This window comes from Planococcus citri, chromosome 1, assembly GCF_950023065.1.
Source record: "Planococcus citri chromosome 1, ihPlaCitr1.1, whole genome shotgun sequence".
Lineage (NCBI taxonomy): Eukaryota > Metazoa > Arthropoda > Insecta > Hemiptera > Pseudococcidae > Planococcus > Planococcus citri.
Window position 1 is genome coordinate 86294214 of NC_088677.1, and position 17139 is coordinate 86311352.

The window sequence follows — 17139 nt, forward strand, 5'->3', positions numbered from 1 at the left end:
TTCCAATTCTATTTTTCATAATTCTTATGTACTGTCTTCAATTCTTCATAAAACATTTCAGTAACATTCAACCTTACAAGATAATATCCAATTATTTTTACTTATGAATCCGTTCAAAGGTAGCGCATTTATGCGCGATCTTACCGAGTGTCTAGTATGTATTACTCTACCAACTCTGAGCTATCCAGGACAAGGTAAGTAATTTTGTTCCTTCTCTAAGGGATAATTATTCACTAAACCACCTAACCAAAATATTAACATAATTCCTCCCCATCTCAATAATTCTAAGACTCACTGTATCACGGTTACAGTTACGGTTATGGTTATGGTTATGTTTACAGATTTTGTCTCATTTTAGCGGTTAAAATTAATTTCGTTTAAAAATTTCTGTTACGGTTACCATTCCTGAGTTGAACGAAAGTATCTAAGGTATCAACAGCCAAGTTGCTGTTGGTATGTACAATGTACATACATACATACATAGCTTTACTATTAGATCGTTAGGCAACGGTAATAGACTATAGTATATCTACCTCAAGTTTGTAAATGCACACACATGTGGCTAAAATCAAAAGTACCTACGCACTCCATTACTAACTACTCGTAAGTACGGATCTACATAAGTAGTTGTATATTTTTGGTAATTTTTACTCAGAAACGAATACTACAAGTACAACAACAGAAATTCAGAATTTTAATGGATTACGTATTAGGCACCTTAAAGGCGAATATTTACATATGTTTTCGGATTACAACACTTTCACATTCACCGGAGCCATTTCTACAAGACTACAACATGAGTACCTATACCTAACTGGGTAGGTACTTGACTCAACTAAGAAAAAATAAGAAGAAAAAAGGAAAGAAATAAAGAAAGTTGCGCTTTGTGAAAAATGTAAACAAGTTTTAAAAAACATTCACTTTCTATGTGCTAGTATAGGTATACCTACACTTACATATGTATGTATTAATAATCAATCATAGTATGTAATATGGGTCGACTTCAGCTACAATATGTTTGATCCAATCTACATAGTCAGCTATATCTGTAACACCGATCAACTTGTCTGGCTGATTCGTCAACAACTCTCCAGCTGGTTTAAGATGATTTCGCAGAAGACTTGCAAAGTTATAATTAAATACGAAGACTGCTTCGTGAACAAATCCAGGATCAAATGACCCGTTAGTTATTAAATCAGAAATATTTTTTGAAAAGTCTTGATACGAAATGTTTGCAACGTTACGAATTGCATTCATGAAATGTTTGAAACGAGCATCGTCGTTTAATGGGTGTCTGAAGAGTCCTAGTCCTGCAATTCCTCGAATAAAGTAGCGACGATCTGTTTCGATAATAACCCCGCTGCCGCCTACAGTCTGAAAACGGATCGATTCGTTGTGCTTCAGCTCTAGACAAAACAATGTCCCATTGTGTAGCGCAGTAGGGTTGCGTTTGATGAATAATTTAGTATCATTGCGGTCTGTGTTTGGCTCATCGTCAACACGACGCAAGAGAGCTGCCCAGTTGAACACGAAGTAAGGATATGTTGGGTTTTCACGGCATGCGTCCTGGCTCATGAAAGAGTAATCATTGTTACTGAAACCTGCGTTGTCTGCAGCTGTACTGAATTGTTCTACCTGAAATTGAAATTTATAGCGGTCATTATAATTATTTTAAAAAGTATAAGGTACATGTATTCCGGCAAACTGATTTGCTATTTTACCAATAATATTTTTTGTATGTACATATTTAATAAAAGTCGTTCATATGTGAGGCTCGGTCTTCTTAAAAAGATTAGCCCACAGTCGATAGTAGGGCAGTACTTTGCCAACATCGAATATCAAAACGTGGCTAGTAGGATTGTAGATAGGGCCCTGGAACAGCACCTCATCAGTGGGGAGTTATGTCATCCCTATTATACCCTATTATTCTATCAACATCATTACCCACCCCCAATGCAGTACCTTGTACTTAGGGCCTGTAAGGAACGTTTTTATAGACCAGCTGGGCTGGCGGCAGTGGCTGCCCTACTTCTGTACAGTGAGTACCTGGCCACTGCCCCAAGTTCACCAGCACATGTCAAGCTTATATTGGACGAGAAAGAGAAGGGATTGAACGAGAAGCTCCAGAGGGGAAGTTGGGGGGAGTTGGTGACAACTTCCAACGGCATCTTTACTCTGGAGGAGATAGAAGAAGACCTGCACCGTTGTTTCCCGGAGTACGCACTGGCACATTGTGTCAGTGTGGATTTTGAGATGTCCTAGGGTGTTGCCAAGCAAATTACTCGAAAATTTGGAGGCAAGGAAGACCTGAGGAGAAGGGGGCAATGGTATGGGATATTATAGTAGATATGGAAAGGAAGGGAAACTACTCGTAAATCATACCAAAACCAAAAATTTCATCTTATACCCAACAAACCATCTCGATCGTCAATTTTAGGTCGAGTTTTGATCGAGTGCAAATTGATCGATAGTTTTGATCGTTTCTATGTCGATTTTAAAAATCGATCGAAAATATCAAAATATTCGCCTGAAAGTTTTTAACAGTTTCAAACAGAATACAAGTTTGAGAGCAACTCGATCTTAAATCGCTATATATTTTCTTGCATAAATCAATGACGATTTTTTGGTCGAAAATTCACATTGATTTTACGTCGATTTCTGCCTAAAGTCAAAACCTGACTTCAAAGTTTCACAGATGTTTCCTTCATTATAGACGTTGATTTTCCATACAGAAAACTGGATCGATTTTAGGTCGATTTTTACTACACAATAAAAATCATGTGAAAATTGATCCCAAGTTGTTACAGATTTGTGGTACTATAATCGATAACTATTTTGTGTCAAGAAGTATGACTGACATTTTGTCAATTTTTCGTCGAAATACAAAATATGCCAAGACTTGACACTAAATGTTCACTGATTTTTCTCAGAAAATTGACTCAATTTTGCAAACATAAGTTGGTGTCGATTTTAGGTCAATTTTTTTAGATAAATGAAGATAAGTTTCGAGGTTGGCTTAAAATAGAGGCACATTTGTGGAATTGCAATCGATGACGATTCTGTACTTAAAAATTGGGTCGATATTTTATCAATTATTTTGTTTGAATAAGAATCGATCAAAACTTGACTCAAAATATTCATCAATTTTTTTCTTAAAAATATAAAATTTTTTCTGCACACTGAAGTTGAAGTTGAAGTAGATTTTGACTATTTTTTGATGAGAAATGAAAATGGTATGAAAATCGCTTCAAAATTTTATGGTTAATTTACAGCACAGAAGTAGTAAAAGTAGACCAAAAATTGATAAAAAATAGACGTCAATTTTTCATCACTGATACAATTTACTACTCGCAGATAAAATGTGTAGCAAACTGTATAAGTAGTTTTTCCAAAAAAATTAATGTTGAAGAAAAGAAGAGTATGTAACTTCATTTCTAAGGGGTCATCTCGACCCAATTTTTGAGTCATGGGAAAGTCAAGGTGGAGTCGAGGTGCAGGGATTTTACCATCTAATCATTTCAAATATCAATTCACATAATATTTTGTATAATTTGAATAAATATGCACTAGAATACGAAGAGCGATTTTCTGAAGATTTAAGGTCGTTTTTCATAAGCTCGACACAAAATTGATTAGAAAAAAGTGTCGATAAAAGTACTCAAAACCGTCGTCACAGATGTTGAGTTGATTTTGCATCAAATCACAAGAAAGTGTTGAAAAATCGACTAATAAACTACACACAATCTTCAAATTATCGACAAAAAATATGTGGCGATGTCTCAATATGAAAAATGCTCGATGGTAAATTTGGGTCGATTTTATATCAATAATGTTTGAGATTAGGTAGATTTTATGTCGAAAAAACTGATGAAAAGGAAACAAATCGGCCCAAACTCAACTCAAAATTTGAGTCAACTCGACCCTTTTTTTTTCTCGATATTGTGTCGAGGTGGTTTGTCGGGACATGGTCACTAAAGAATGTTTCAGAGACAAACCCACTCAAGAAAACTTCTTAAAGACCCTAAAGAATCTAGCTTCCAAATGTACAGAGTTGGAAATTAAGAAGCTGGCTATACCCAGGTTGGGCTGCGGACGAGATCAACTGGATTGGGGATCGGTAAGACACTCAATTATCGAGTTCTTCAAGAATACCCCAATAATAACAGTCCGAGTCTGTAGCCAATCGACATGATAGTGTATTAGCCAGTGCCAGACAGAGACCTAAATCCCGATCTTGACTATAGTTTTAAGTTGTAAATAATTTTATTTATTATCTTTAGTTTGTGAAAGGTGATCAGTGCCAAAGAAATATAAATAGGCACTTTCCACCTCATATATATGTTACCGTTAATGTATTTACTCCAGGTAATGTATGAAATAACATTAATAGAAAAGTACTTAATGCAAGTAAATTGTTCATAGTTCATCTAGGTAATGTATGAAGAATCTAGTTATTCTAATGAAATAGTGAGGTGCGATCAGTTAAATCATGAAATGAACTGTTCAAAATTGAGGTTTGCCAGGCTCGATAGCAAATTTCACGTAGATTTTTTTGATGCGGCTAATAACTGCACCAGCTCTTTAAATGAGAATAAAAAAAAATGAAAATTTTGAATTTTTCCAAGCTTTTGTTCAGCATTGAAAGTGGTGAAACTTTTTTACAAATTGAGATAGAGAGGCGTGGGTTTGCGGGGCCAAAAATGTCACACTTTTTCAATTCAAAGCAACTGATAAAAAGAATAGGTATGTCATGAGGAAAATTTTTTTAGATTTTTTACAAAAACAAAAAAAATGCTAATTTTTGAACTCGTTTTTCCAATTATTTTGCTTGGTACAACTCTTCCTGTTCATCTGGCGCAGTTATTAGCCATATCAAAAAATTCTACGCTGAATTTGCTATCGAGCCTCTCCCTTTAAAACTTCACCCCAAGATGGGTTAGGGGCTTGGTCTGCTGTCAGACAGGTACGCGTGAATAACAACTCCTGGAACGTGACAGGGATCATGCCTTAGGCCACCGCCTAGGGGTTTGGCTCAGGGTGGACAATCCGTCTCACCTCCCCCCCATTCCCCTTCCCGTCCCTTGTCTTAATCTTGGGGTGAAGGTATAGCTTAAACTTAGAATAGTAATAATAGTTAATATTAGTAACCTTAAGATTAAGATTGTTTTTTCTTTTATAATAATAAATATAAACCCTTGGCGCCTGGTGCGTCCGAGGTGTTTTACAAAAAAAAAAAAAAAAAACTGATTAGATACTAAAATTCGATTTAAAATTTGAAATGTTCAGCTATCGCTATCAGTGGCGTAATCACCTGGAGGGGGGCTGGGTACAAAACTCCCACAGACACCCTGAAAAAATGACTTTTTTCGCTCGCAACGGCGTGCGATGCCGTCACGTAAAAATACACTTTTTTTTGGTAGATAATCTTGTATCTTGATTTCAAACCCCCTCCCCCCAGAAGGGGTGTCGAGTTAAGCTACTGATCGCTATTGCGATGTTTTGCCATTTTCTATCCATTTATAGTCCGTCGTTTTTTGCATCCTCAAAACACATTCCGATACGTGTGTTCTGTGTAGTGTACCTACTATCTAGCGTAAAATCTTTCGGAATGAATGGAAATCAGTAACCAAACCAATTACGTTTAGGAATTAGGTACCTAGGTACTCATTTAAGTCTGTGAAATGTAAAACAAGGAATGCACAACGATTCTAGTTCACGACGAAGGGGGTTCGGTGTGTTCTTTCGATGTTCCAACGGTCCGAACGGGGGAACGTCTCGACTCTCGTGGAGCACAGTGACTCGGATTGCGAAAAAAGGCGCGCATGGCGTTTTGCAGAAAAACTATGACCATATAAAAAGTTGAAAGTAGTGATTCCGTAGTATTTTTCAACGAGGAATTCGAATCCGATGTCCTTTTTTTTCGCCCGACCCCTTGGGGGGTGGTACCAAAATCAAATTTTGTAAAAATGAAAAAAAAAATCGAGTAATATGTCAAAATGTAGGTTTTTTGGATCGAGAAACACGAATCTGAGGTCCTTTTTTCCCTCAGACTCCATGGGGAGGTGCTACCAAAATCAAATTTTGTAAAAATGAAAAAAATCGAGTAATATGTCAAAATATAGGTTTTTTGGGACGAGGAACACGAATCTGAGGTCCTTTCTTCCATCAGGCCCCTCGGGGGCCCTTGGAGAGGTGCTACCATTTTTGAGATATCTCGTCTCAAACGCAACTACATTTTAACTAAATTAACGCGAAATAATTGTAATTGACTATGGCATAAGTTTTTTCATTCAACTCCCTTCAAAATCGCGATTGCGGGAAAATGTGTGTTAAAAAGTGTAGAATTTGGGTGTGGTTCCTCACGGTGCGACTAAGCGCGATTCTTCTAGTAATGATACAAAATAACCGAAGATATCGGGTCGAATGATTGAAAAACTGACTAATTTCTACCCTCAGCCAAAAAAATCTAAATTTTGATAATCTACTCAAATTTTTGTGATTTTTTCAAAATTTGATTTCAGTAACACCTTCCCTAGGGGCTGAATGAAAAAAAGGACTTCAGATTCGTGTTTCTCGACCCAAAAAACCTACATTTTGACGTATCACTCGATTTTTTTATATTTTTACAAAATTCGATTTCGGTAGCACCTCCCCAAGGGCCCTCGAGGGGACTGAAGAAAAAAATTACCTCAGATTCGTGTTTCTCGACCCAAAAAACCTATATTTTAACATATCACTCGATTTTTTCATTTTTACAAAATTTGATTTTGGTAGCACCTCCCCAAGGGCCCCCAAAGGGTCCGAGGTAAAAAAGGACCTCAGATTCATGTTTCTCGACCCAAAAAACCTACATTTTGACATGTCACTCGATTTTTTTTCATTTTTACAAAATTTGATTTTGGTACCACCCTCCAAGGGGTCTGGCGAAAAAAAAGGACATCGGATTCGAATTCCTCGTTGAAAATTACTACGAAATCACTACTTTCAACTTTTGATATGCTCATAGTTTTGCTGTAAAACGCCATGCGCGCTTTTTTTCGCAATCCGAGTCACTGTGTGGAGTTGCAAGTTGGCCAACGACTCGATCGAAGAGGATCGCCTACGTTTGTCGTTTACAATCGAAATTTCAGCTGCCTTAATTATAATTCTTCGGTTCTTGGCGAATTTTTTAAAATTCAAAATCGACCGATTCGGGCACTTTAGGTAGGTACGTACTACAGGTAGTACGTATCTATGTTTTGAAAATGATAGAAATGAGTGCTGGAAGGCTGGAACTAATACAATCAACCCTCTCGAACCGAATCCCGCAATTTCGAGCGAGTCTTGGAACCTCCAGCGTCATTTTCGATTTATTGAGAATTTTAAAATTTCTCCAAATAGCGTGGAAATCAGTTGGGCTGCTAAAAGTACTCTTGATTCCCAGACTTTCTGGACGGAGAAATTTCAAACTTCTCGGGAAATCGAAAATCGCGCTGGATGCTCCAGGATGAATACTCGAAAGTATGAAATTCCGTTTTTTTTTTTTTGTTGGGGGAGGGAGCTTCTGGACAAGATGCAACCATTCGTAAAATTTTCAACAATTTTCATATACTTACAGTTAGGAACAGAAAAGTGTTGATTTGAAAAAAAAGGTAAAAAACACTTTTTGTTGTTTTTGAGCAATCGTTTTCAGACAATTCGATTTTTCTGTATTTTCTTCAACTATTATGGGCAAAAAATTTGAGGCAACCAGCTGGGAAATTCGCAATTCATTTAAAATCTCGAATTTTCCTACAATTTTCTCACATTTTGTATCATTTTTATAATATGCACTATGCAGTCTACCTAAATAAAGTAATACTTATTCAAATTTTGAAAAAGGTTTTTATGATTGTAACAAAATTTGCTCAATTTTTGACGTAGGTACAATAGCTAAGTATGTACATTAGGGCGGAAAGACAGAAAGACTGGATGAAAGAATGAATTAATAAAAACATGAAATAAAATAAAATTGCAGTAAGTATATACCTAGTTCAGCATTCTGTTCAGTTCATCATTCGTTTTTCGAGTTCGAATTAAACAATTTTTGTGCTTTTAACAGAACGCCTCTCTTTTTGAAAATATTGATACCATCGATTGAGCTGAGCACGTTAAAATCTTGATTTTTTCCACTAAAAAACCAAAAAAAAATTTCCCACCAAGTTTAAATAAGGGCCACCCTAATGTACATAATATGTGACGCAGCCAGCGATACCATACCATATGTCGGCAAAAATTTTTTCCGTTTTATTGTGGTTTCTGGTAGTGTTTTTCTTCCTCTTTTCAATGGTGCAAACAGATTTTCAAAATATTAAAATCTGACAAATTTGCAAAATTTCAAAGTTGCGTATTTTTTGAAATTCAAAAACCAAAATTCTGAGAAAAACGTGTTTAAAAGTTTGGGTTATTTTTGTAACATTTTTAATTTTTTTTTTTTTTTTTTTTTTGATTTTCTTCATCTTTTAATGGTTTTACATCATATTTTTTTTTTTTTTTTGGACATTTTTTTATGAAAAGCACTTTTGTAAAACCGGTTTTTCACCACTAAAACGACGTGTTTGAGATCGGTGGGTACACCCATTCCAAAGTATAGGCTTCATAGTACATATATGAATCGACAAAAACATTTTTTTGATATTTTCTGACTTTTTCAATGAAAACGCGATTATCTCAAAAAAAAGTTTTCCGACATATGGTATGGTATCGCTGGCTGCGTCACATATATAGGTATGTATTCATTTCCGCATTTATTTTTTTCATCGCGATTTTCTGAAATAAAAAAATAATTTGCGGTCCCTTCAATTTTCAGGTTTTTTCTTCTTTTTTTTTTGGTAAACACCTCGGACGCACTAGGCGCCGAGGGTTTAGTATCAAATAGGTAATAGAAAAAAGAAAAACAATCTTAATCTTAAGGTTATACTAGAGTACATTTACTTATATATTACTATTTCTAAAGTTAATCTATGTACTACAGCTTCGCCCCAAGATTAAGACAGGGGAGGGGAGGGGAAAGGGGAGAGTGAAACGGATTGTCCACCCATGCCCGAGCCCCTAGGCGGTTGCTTAAGGCCCGGTCCCTGCCATGTTCCAGGAGTTGTTATTCACGCATACCTGTCTGACAGCCAACCAAGCCACCAACCCATTTCAGGGTGAAGTATGAAGGGGGAGACATTTTTCCTAGGGGTGGTCCCAACAAGTTGGGGTCCCTAGTTAAAGGCCATGAGGTACATTGGATATTTGTGGGGCAGTCAGTGCACCTGCTACTGGCTTCTTACCAACCACCCACGTGAAAGATTGTTGCTATTCTCTAAGTTACCTAAGTAGGTATAAAATACAATTTTAGATATCTTCATCCAGGTTTGTCTTCAATCTTGACATCTGGATAGTTTGGCTTCTTCTTTTCTTCTGGGATATATAACTAGGTTTGAGAATGAAAAAAAATGAAAATTAAAAAATATTTACATATCTATTATTGGAAAGAAATTATTTACATTTAGGGGGTCATATCTATACAAACTACTATCTACATTGGAACCCTATCTACATGTACTTGGAAATACATAATGAGGTGGAAAATGCCTATTTATATTTCTTTAGCACTGACCACCTCTTACAAACCAACTATAAAAAAGTAATCTATTTACATTCTAACCCTTAAACACCCAAGCAAACCCCCCCTCCCAGCCCCATGAAGCCACCTCGATAATGATAGACTTATTTATTTGATTATTATCAAAAATCGAGGAAGCAAAAACCCTGATTAGGTCAATCTTGGAACTGAATGATATAGTTTCATTAGATGTAATGAATGAGTGAAAGCATAATTCCAAAGAACACCTCACCCCTTTTTGGGGGTGGGGCAAACATTGATAAAAGTTGGTATAAAATACAGGGACCCATGCTCCACTTTTTGGATAAACATATTCATGGTTGAGCTTTCACAAAATGAAATCAAGAAAGGTGTGTGCATGGTGGACCAGAGCATTTTTTTACAAATTTGATAAACTTGTTTCAGAAAAAAAGAAAAAACTGAAAAAACAGAGCATGAATACGCAGAGTAGGTACATAATATGGAAATATTCTCAAGTAGGCTTGAAATGACAGAAACAAGAATTGAAAGGAACACAAATGCTCTTAACGGGACATAAGTTCAGAGAATCTACAATCCACCCATCAAATCTGTTTATCACACTGTGGATATTCTTTCTCGATATTTGTCACCAAATAGTTACATCTCACAAAGGTTAGCAGTTGGATTGTTTGTCTGCAGAAATATCAAAATGGGTTTATCTACCACTGTGAAAAGCTTTACAAAGTCAAAATTGCAGCACTCCCTGGCATTTCATAATGTTCAAGCATTTGTGAAGAGGTCACTATCCCTCCTCGATCATAGATAATGTAGTTCTACATCATGAAAATTGCATGAGCAGAAGTCGTCGTTCACAATCATGAGATTGTGTCTATAGCTTATGACTACTGGATTCAGGGGATTTGAGATTCAGTAAAAAGCTTTCAACTGCTGTTCAACCACAACTCTGAACTTTTGAACGTTTTGAGAAATTCCTGCTGAAGTCGATATTCTTTCTCAATATTTGTCAACAAATAGTTACATCCCGCAAAGGTTAGTGGTACAATTGTTTTTCTGCAGAAGTATCGAAATAGGCTTATCTACCACTTTGAAAAGCTTTACACTGTCAAATTGCAGCTGTCTCTGGCATTTCATAATGTTGAAGCATTCATGCAGACGTCACTATCCCTCCTCGATCATAGATAGTGTAGTTCTACATCATGAAATATCATGATTGGAAACAACAACATCTGCTCATGCAATTCTCATGATGTAGAACTACATTATCTATGATCGAGGAGGGATAGTGACCTCTTCATGAATGCTTGAACATTATGAAATGCCAGAGAGTATTGCAATTTTGACTTTGTAAAGCTTTTCACAGTGGTAGATAAACCCATTTTGATATTTCTGCAGACAAACAATCCAACTGCTAACCTTTGTGAGATGTAACTATTTGGTGACAAATATCGAGAAAGAATATCCACAGTGTGATAAACAGATTTGATGGGTGGATTGTAGATTCTCTGAACTTATGTCCCGTTAAGAGCATTTGTGTTCCTTTCAATTCTTGTTTCTGTCATTTCAAGCCTACTTGAGAATATTTCCATATTATGTACCTACTCTGCGTATTCATGCTCTGTTTTTTCAGTTTTTTTCTTTTTTTCTGAAACAAGTTTATCAAATTTGTAAAAAAATGCTCTGGTCCACCATGCACACACCTTTCTTGATTTCATTTTGTGAAAGTTCAACCATGAATATGTTTACCCAAAAATGGAGCATGGGTCCCTGTATTTTATACCAACTTCAACTTTTATCAATGTTTGCCCCCCCCCCCCCAAAAAAAAGGGGTGAGGTGTTCTTTGGAATTATGCTTTCACTCATTCATTACATCTAATGAAACTATATCATTCAGTTCCAAGATTGACCTAATCGGGTTTTTTGCTTCCTCGATTTTTGATAATAATCAAATAAATATGTCTATCATTATCGAGGTGGCTTCATGGGGCTGGGGGGGGGGGGGTTGAACTGTGAGTAAAAGTGATACTTGTGATGATCTTATTCAGGAAATTGAAAGCATTTTTTCATAACATCTCAGGATTTGTTTGTTTGTTTAAGGGTTAAACCTATAGTCTAAGACGGGGTTGAAGTCTTCATTGGGCTCTCTGGCAAAAAGTCATATAGTACCTAACCCAGCTAATTTTGTTCATTTTTCAAAGTATGTACCATCTAGTATTTACTACGGACGCAACGGTCCGGCTGCCATGGTCAAAATTGGATTTTGAAAATATTGACCACACATTCACATACGAGTGGGTAAGTATAACAGTCCTTTTTTCTCAAGTCATAATAAATTGAGGGGTCTAGGTGCAAAAGTGACAAGATCCCAAAAAGGCATTAATGAGTTATGCATGTCACTGGGTAAAGAATGTCAAGCCGCGTCGGATGGTCGAATCGGATTTTGCCGAAAATCACTTTTACTCGTGTAGAGAGGCCTTCAAAAAGTAGGGTTGGTGGCAAAAGTAACATGATCCCATGGATTATGTCACTTTTGCCACCAACTTTACTATTTGAAGGCCTCTCTACAAGAGTAAAAGTGACTTTCGACAAAATCTGTTTCGACCATTCGATACGGCTTGAAATTCTCTATCCAGTGATATGCATAGCTCATTTTCGGTGATTCATTAAATTTTTTAAAATTTGTGTTGATTAAAGGAAATCACGACGTATTTCATAAGAAATTCATTAAAATTTTGGTCAAAAAAGGGAGGGGAACATTTACAATAACAAAATCTACGATTTCAGCAAGTATTACTCCATAATACCGCGGAATAAAACGAAAAAAAAAGTTGGTGGCAAAAGTGACATGATCCAACATAAAATGTGGTCCCAAACCCCCGCAGGGGTGAATTTTGAAAAAAAAATTCTGGCAATCGTTTTCGAACCACTAAGGGAAGACGTGTACCAATTTTCAGCTTATTTGATAGGGCGTTGATAGTTTTTCGTGTTTCCTGAAAAAAATGGTTTTTGGATCTTGTCACTTTTGCACCTAAGCCCCATTATTCGGTTGTATCCAAATCTGAATCATTAGTTATTGCCATCCACTTACCGGACAGTAAGTATTACCTACCTGTAGGTGCCTAAGTGCCTATATTATATTCATGTAGGTACCACCTATACGTTATTAGGTACCTATACCTAGGTATTATGTATTACCTACATATATGTGATTATTGAACACGTTTTATATTCGTTTAATTTGAATAAACGAATACCGTACCTACGTAAAAATGCAGAGATTCCGACCTTTTTAAAATACACAACAAATAACATTAGGTAGTTTCAGCTGCTCAAATCGAAAATTTGATTTCCACGTCTTCTGTAAGTATAGAAATCTAAAATGACGACGAAGGTTGCAGAACCGTCCGAAATTGAAAAATTCGGTTAAGAAAGTTGATATACATATAAAAAAAAGAATTCATCGCCATAAATATATATCTACCTACATCGATATGGTACCTAAGCTACTTGATTTTAAAATTTCAAAAGTTCGCCAAACATCGAAAAATCAATTTGTGAAGCTGAAATCGAGGTTATGCTTACGTTGCCTACCTACGCTAGTTTAAAGTCATGCTCGACATTCTCCGAAGAAATGAAAATGAACTTTCATGATATAGGTATACCTACCTATAAATTTTATTTTTCAAATTGAATTTTCATGACGAATTTTGTACCCAATCAGTAATTATTAGTGGGAGGTGCACGATCGAATGATTCCATTGTAAAGCATGAAATAAGTATGACGTACGTACGTAAGTAATGCAGATAGGTATGGTAAATGTTGCACAGTCTTACTCCAGAAGAACGTGTAGCATTAATTGTAGCAATAGGCACGTACCTATGTAGTCACATAAGTACTTGAATGGTATAAAATTAGGTAGGTATACTTACAATTATATGTAGGTACGTTTTAAAGAACTTATACCTTTGCTATTCCAGTAGTAATGTTGAGTCTTTTGGGGTTTTCCCATTGAACACAAGCTGGGTAAACTTGCGAGTCGAACTTGATTTCTTTTTCCATAATTACTATTAATGGGTCATGATAGAGGGATTCGTCTTGATTTCCGTGCTTGAAATAACGAAATTCTTCAATCTATAACATTATAATAATATACTTATAGGTAGTACTCGTACATAGGTACCTAAGTAAATTATCCAAGTAGGTATTATTGATTTTTATTCAAGGACTACGAATATGTTTCGACCGCAACCTAGGTCAACGCTTCAGAGAGAGAAAAAAAAATTAAAATAGGTACCTATTCGACGACGCAATTCGATCAGCAATTTTGAAATCACACTACTTATTGATTGTTCATTACGAGTAAATTGATTGTACGTAAAAATGTCCACTGGGAAGAATATAAATAGGTACTTATACGAAATTACCTAGGTAAGTATGTACTTGAATGCGACAGTTGATACCTACACCTATAATAAAGTTCTTATCCTATGGATAGGTAAGTTTATCTACTTTTTATATCCGTACACGCGTGAAAATCCAAAGCTATGGAATACCTTAGAAGAGTTAGAGAGACATAGTAAGAAATACAACGTATCACCTAGGTAGGTAGGTACCTACCTTGAAAAATTCGATTAAAAGTGATGTAGATAGAATACCAGTATCTTACCTTCAGTGGTGTAGAATGTTTGTGTTTTTGAAAAGGGTTCAATATTTCGGATGAATAATACTTCACACGGCTCCACCACGTTGAATTAATTTGATAACGTAGATCATTCACAAGCACTACTTCGAACTTTGCGGGATCCAAGGGATTTCGGCGGCTCATAGATTTGTAGTCATATTGATCAAAAACGCTGATGAGCAAACAGTGTTCAGCTTGTGGACATATTAAAGAACAATAACATTGCGCATTATTGGTCACTTAGACAACGACAACATAAATTGGTAGATATACGAAGAAAAAATTACATATATGTATAGGTACGAATCGTATGTTAGTATTTTAACCCTACGTGGGTATTTTATGGAAAATAACGCAAAGGGTACCTGGTGGTGAATTTCACCACCATATAAAACACACTGGCAAAATTAATTTGAGATGGGTGGCATAGCTGTTGTTGGTATAGACGTGTACCTCGGACCTTTCTGAACATAACGCACCACTTACAAGTCCCCTCCTTTCATTATATTTAGAAAAATTACTGTTTTTCGATTATTAAAAAAATCAAATAGAATAATGTCACCTTAAGGAGGCGTTTTTCCCTGATCGCATCAATGAAAATCAATACGAAGAAGACGCCTTAAGGTGAATTCTTGTGTTTTTAATAAATTTAAGTATCCAATATTTAACAAAATAAATAAAAATACGTAATAGGTTCATGTAGGCAACCACACATACATCCATGCGTAGTCCAATAGTCTAGCTATGTACTAAGCGCCCCAATCGTTGAACCAAACAACAACATTACTCTGCCCACCTGAACAAAAACCGGTATTGGTGGTGAATTTCACCACCTTGTACCCTTAGAGGGTTGCACGAATCCGAAGGGAAAGGAAAATTCCCTCTCGAGTCAAACAAAAGAGGCCAGTACAATAGGTAAGTACCTCTTCTAATTCGCAATTTCTTTGAAAAGTCTAGAACACGAAGTTTTCAACTTACAGGTTAGAATTACTCTGGAACTTATGATAGTACCGAAGCATACTCTCATAGTTTCTTTATCTGATCGGAGAATGGTGACATCCCATGGCATGCTCGAGGTTTGCGAATCACGTGTGTTTTTTCGCAATCGACCGCAATCTACGGGAGGGTGGCCTATAAAAATGAATGAAATCAACGTGAAATTGTCTACTCTTGAAGTAGGTACGTGCCGATGCTTTCATCTCATTAAGCACACCTGTGATATATGTTACCGTTAATGTATTTACTCCAGGTAATGTATGAAATAACTAGCTAATCCATACAGTAATACCTGCGATCGTTTATTATCAAATAAATTTTTCACAGTTAACCTAGGTAATGTATGAAGAATCTAGTTATTCTGTGAAATAGCGAGGTTGAAGACATTGAATTCAGTGGAATTGAAGAACAAGTTCGCTCCTGTCAGTCGTCATTTAGGCTGCTGCAAGTGGTTTGCACACAATTGGGGGAAAATGAAACTCGTTTGCGCACAAAAGTATAACTTGTTTCCGCACAGGATACTTAGGGGCATACAGGGACAATACAACTCGTTTGCGCACATGTTTTCTTTCTCACTTTCACAGGCTTACGACTGTCTACTTTATTGGCACGTGTGATTAAAAATATTTATGTGTGAGTAGTAAGTAGATAGTAAGATTGATTTAAAATTTAAAGGGAAGTGGGGTGACATCGTTGTCCTAAAATCGATAGGTATTTGCTGATGCTAGTTTTGACAAAATTGTCAGAAAGTGTCTGTTTTTTTTTTTTTTTTTTTTTTGGTCAAGTTATCAAAAAGAGAAATTCATTGTTTTTGCAAAAATTGTCTAAAAGTTTTGAAATCCTATCTCGTACTTTTTACAAAAATTGTTAAAAAGTGTTCGTTTCTTGTCAAATTTTCAGAAAGTTCAATTTTTGCCAAAATTGCCAAAAAGTTTTCATTTTTTCCAAAATTGTTAAAAAGTCACAGTCTAATAGTTCTAACTTTGGCTAAGACTACAAAAAAAAGAATGCATATTAAAGCCTCCTCTCAGAGAAAAGTTTTAAATCATAGATATGGTTTTGGTTAAGTTTTCTGACTTATAGGTAAAAGAAAACCTGCAGTCATTTATATTATTGAACGGTGAATCGACTTAAAATCTTCATGCTGCAACATAGAGCGGGCAAATAGCGGTTTTAAAAAGGAAAAAATTGGCACATGAATTTTTTCTTCGGGAATGTGTTCGGGTGGACCCTCAGAACCACCAAAAAAAAGCCGACTCTCCTACCCCTGGAGGAAAATTTTTTAGTGGTCTGAAACCGGTTCCGATTCACGTTCTTTGCGTTTTACTCCGTAAATATTAGGTCTTTGAGAGAAACTACCACGGCGAAAAATGTTCCCCTTCAAATTCTCGACAATTTGATACTACGCTCGATACCCATCCCTCAAAAGGGGTGTCTGAAAAAAGGGATGGAAAGAGTAGGTGTTTCAAAAAAGGTCAGTCCAATAAATTGATCAAAATTACCACTTAAAATCATTCGTTTTTGCTCAAATTTTTTTTACAAAGTCTACACACCCAACTACCAATCAAACTACCATTGGTTTGTCTTCAAACCTCCTCGGGGGTTCGTGAGGGTTGCTTGATTTTTCAAGTATGTAACACACTACTGAATCATATATTTTAAAAACAAATCTGGACGTGCGATATATCGAATAGTATGTTTTCGAGGTCGCTGAATACGAATATGAACTTATTTTTTGCATACAACCTCTCAAAGCCCCTCTGTGTCCCAAAATGGGCGTCAAAATTTTGAAAAATCGTGAAAAGTCGAGTGATATATCGACTTGTATGTTTTCGAAGTCGCTGAGCACGAATC

The 17139-nt window shown here is 36.1% G+C and overlaps 1 protein-coding gene across 2 annotated transcripts in view; it reads right to left on the reverse strand.

The window, feature by feature from the left end:
- Positions 1-671: 671 nt before the first annotated feature.
- The window catches only part of LOC135839348 (uncharacterized), a 37072-nt gene continuing 20604 nt past the window's right edge, over positions 672-17139 (reverse strand). Inside the window, exons 4-8 of one of the 2 annotated variants that reach the window (XR_010557583.1) lie at positions 15268-15420; positions 14275-14483; positions 13572-13739; positions 13399-13484; positions 1462-1635 (exon numbers count right to left, since the gene is read on the reverse strand). Coding sequence is in view for 1 of the 2 variants with exons in the window: in XM_065355344.1 (XP_065211416.1) it covers positions 979-1635; positions 13572-13739; positions 14275-14483; positions 15268-15420 (1187 nt within the window). In the remaining variant the exon portion in view is untranslated. Of the gene's footprint in view, positions 1636-13398; positions 13485-13571; positions 13740-14274; positions 14484-15267; positions 15421-17139 lie in introns of both variants that reach the window. The other variant, XM_065355344.1, reaches the window with a different exon arrangement.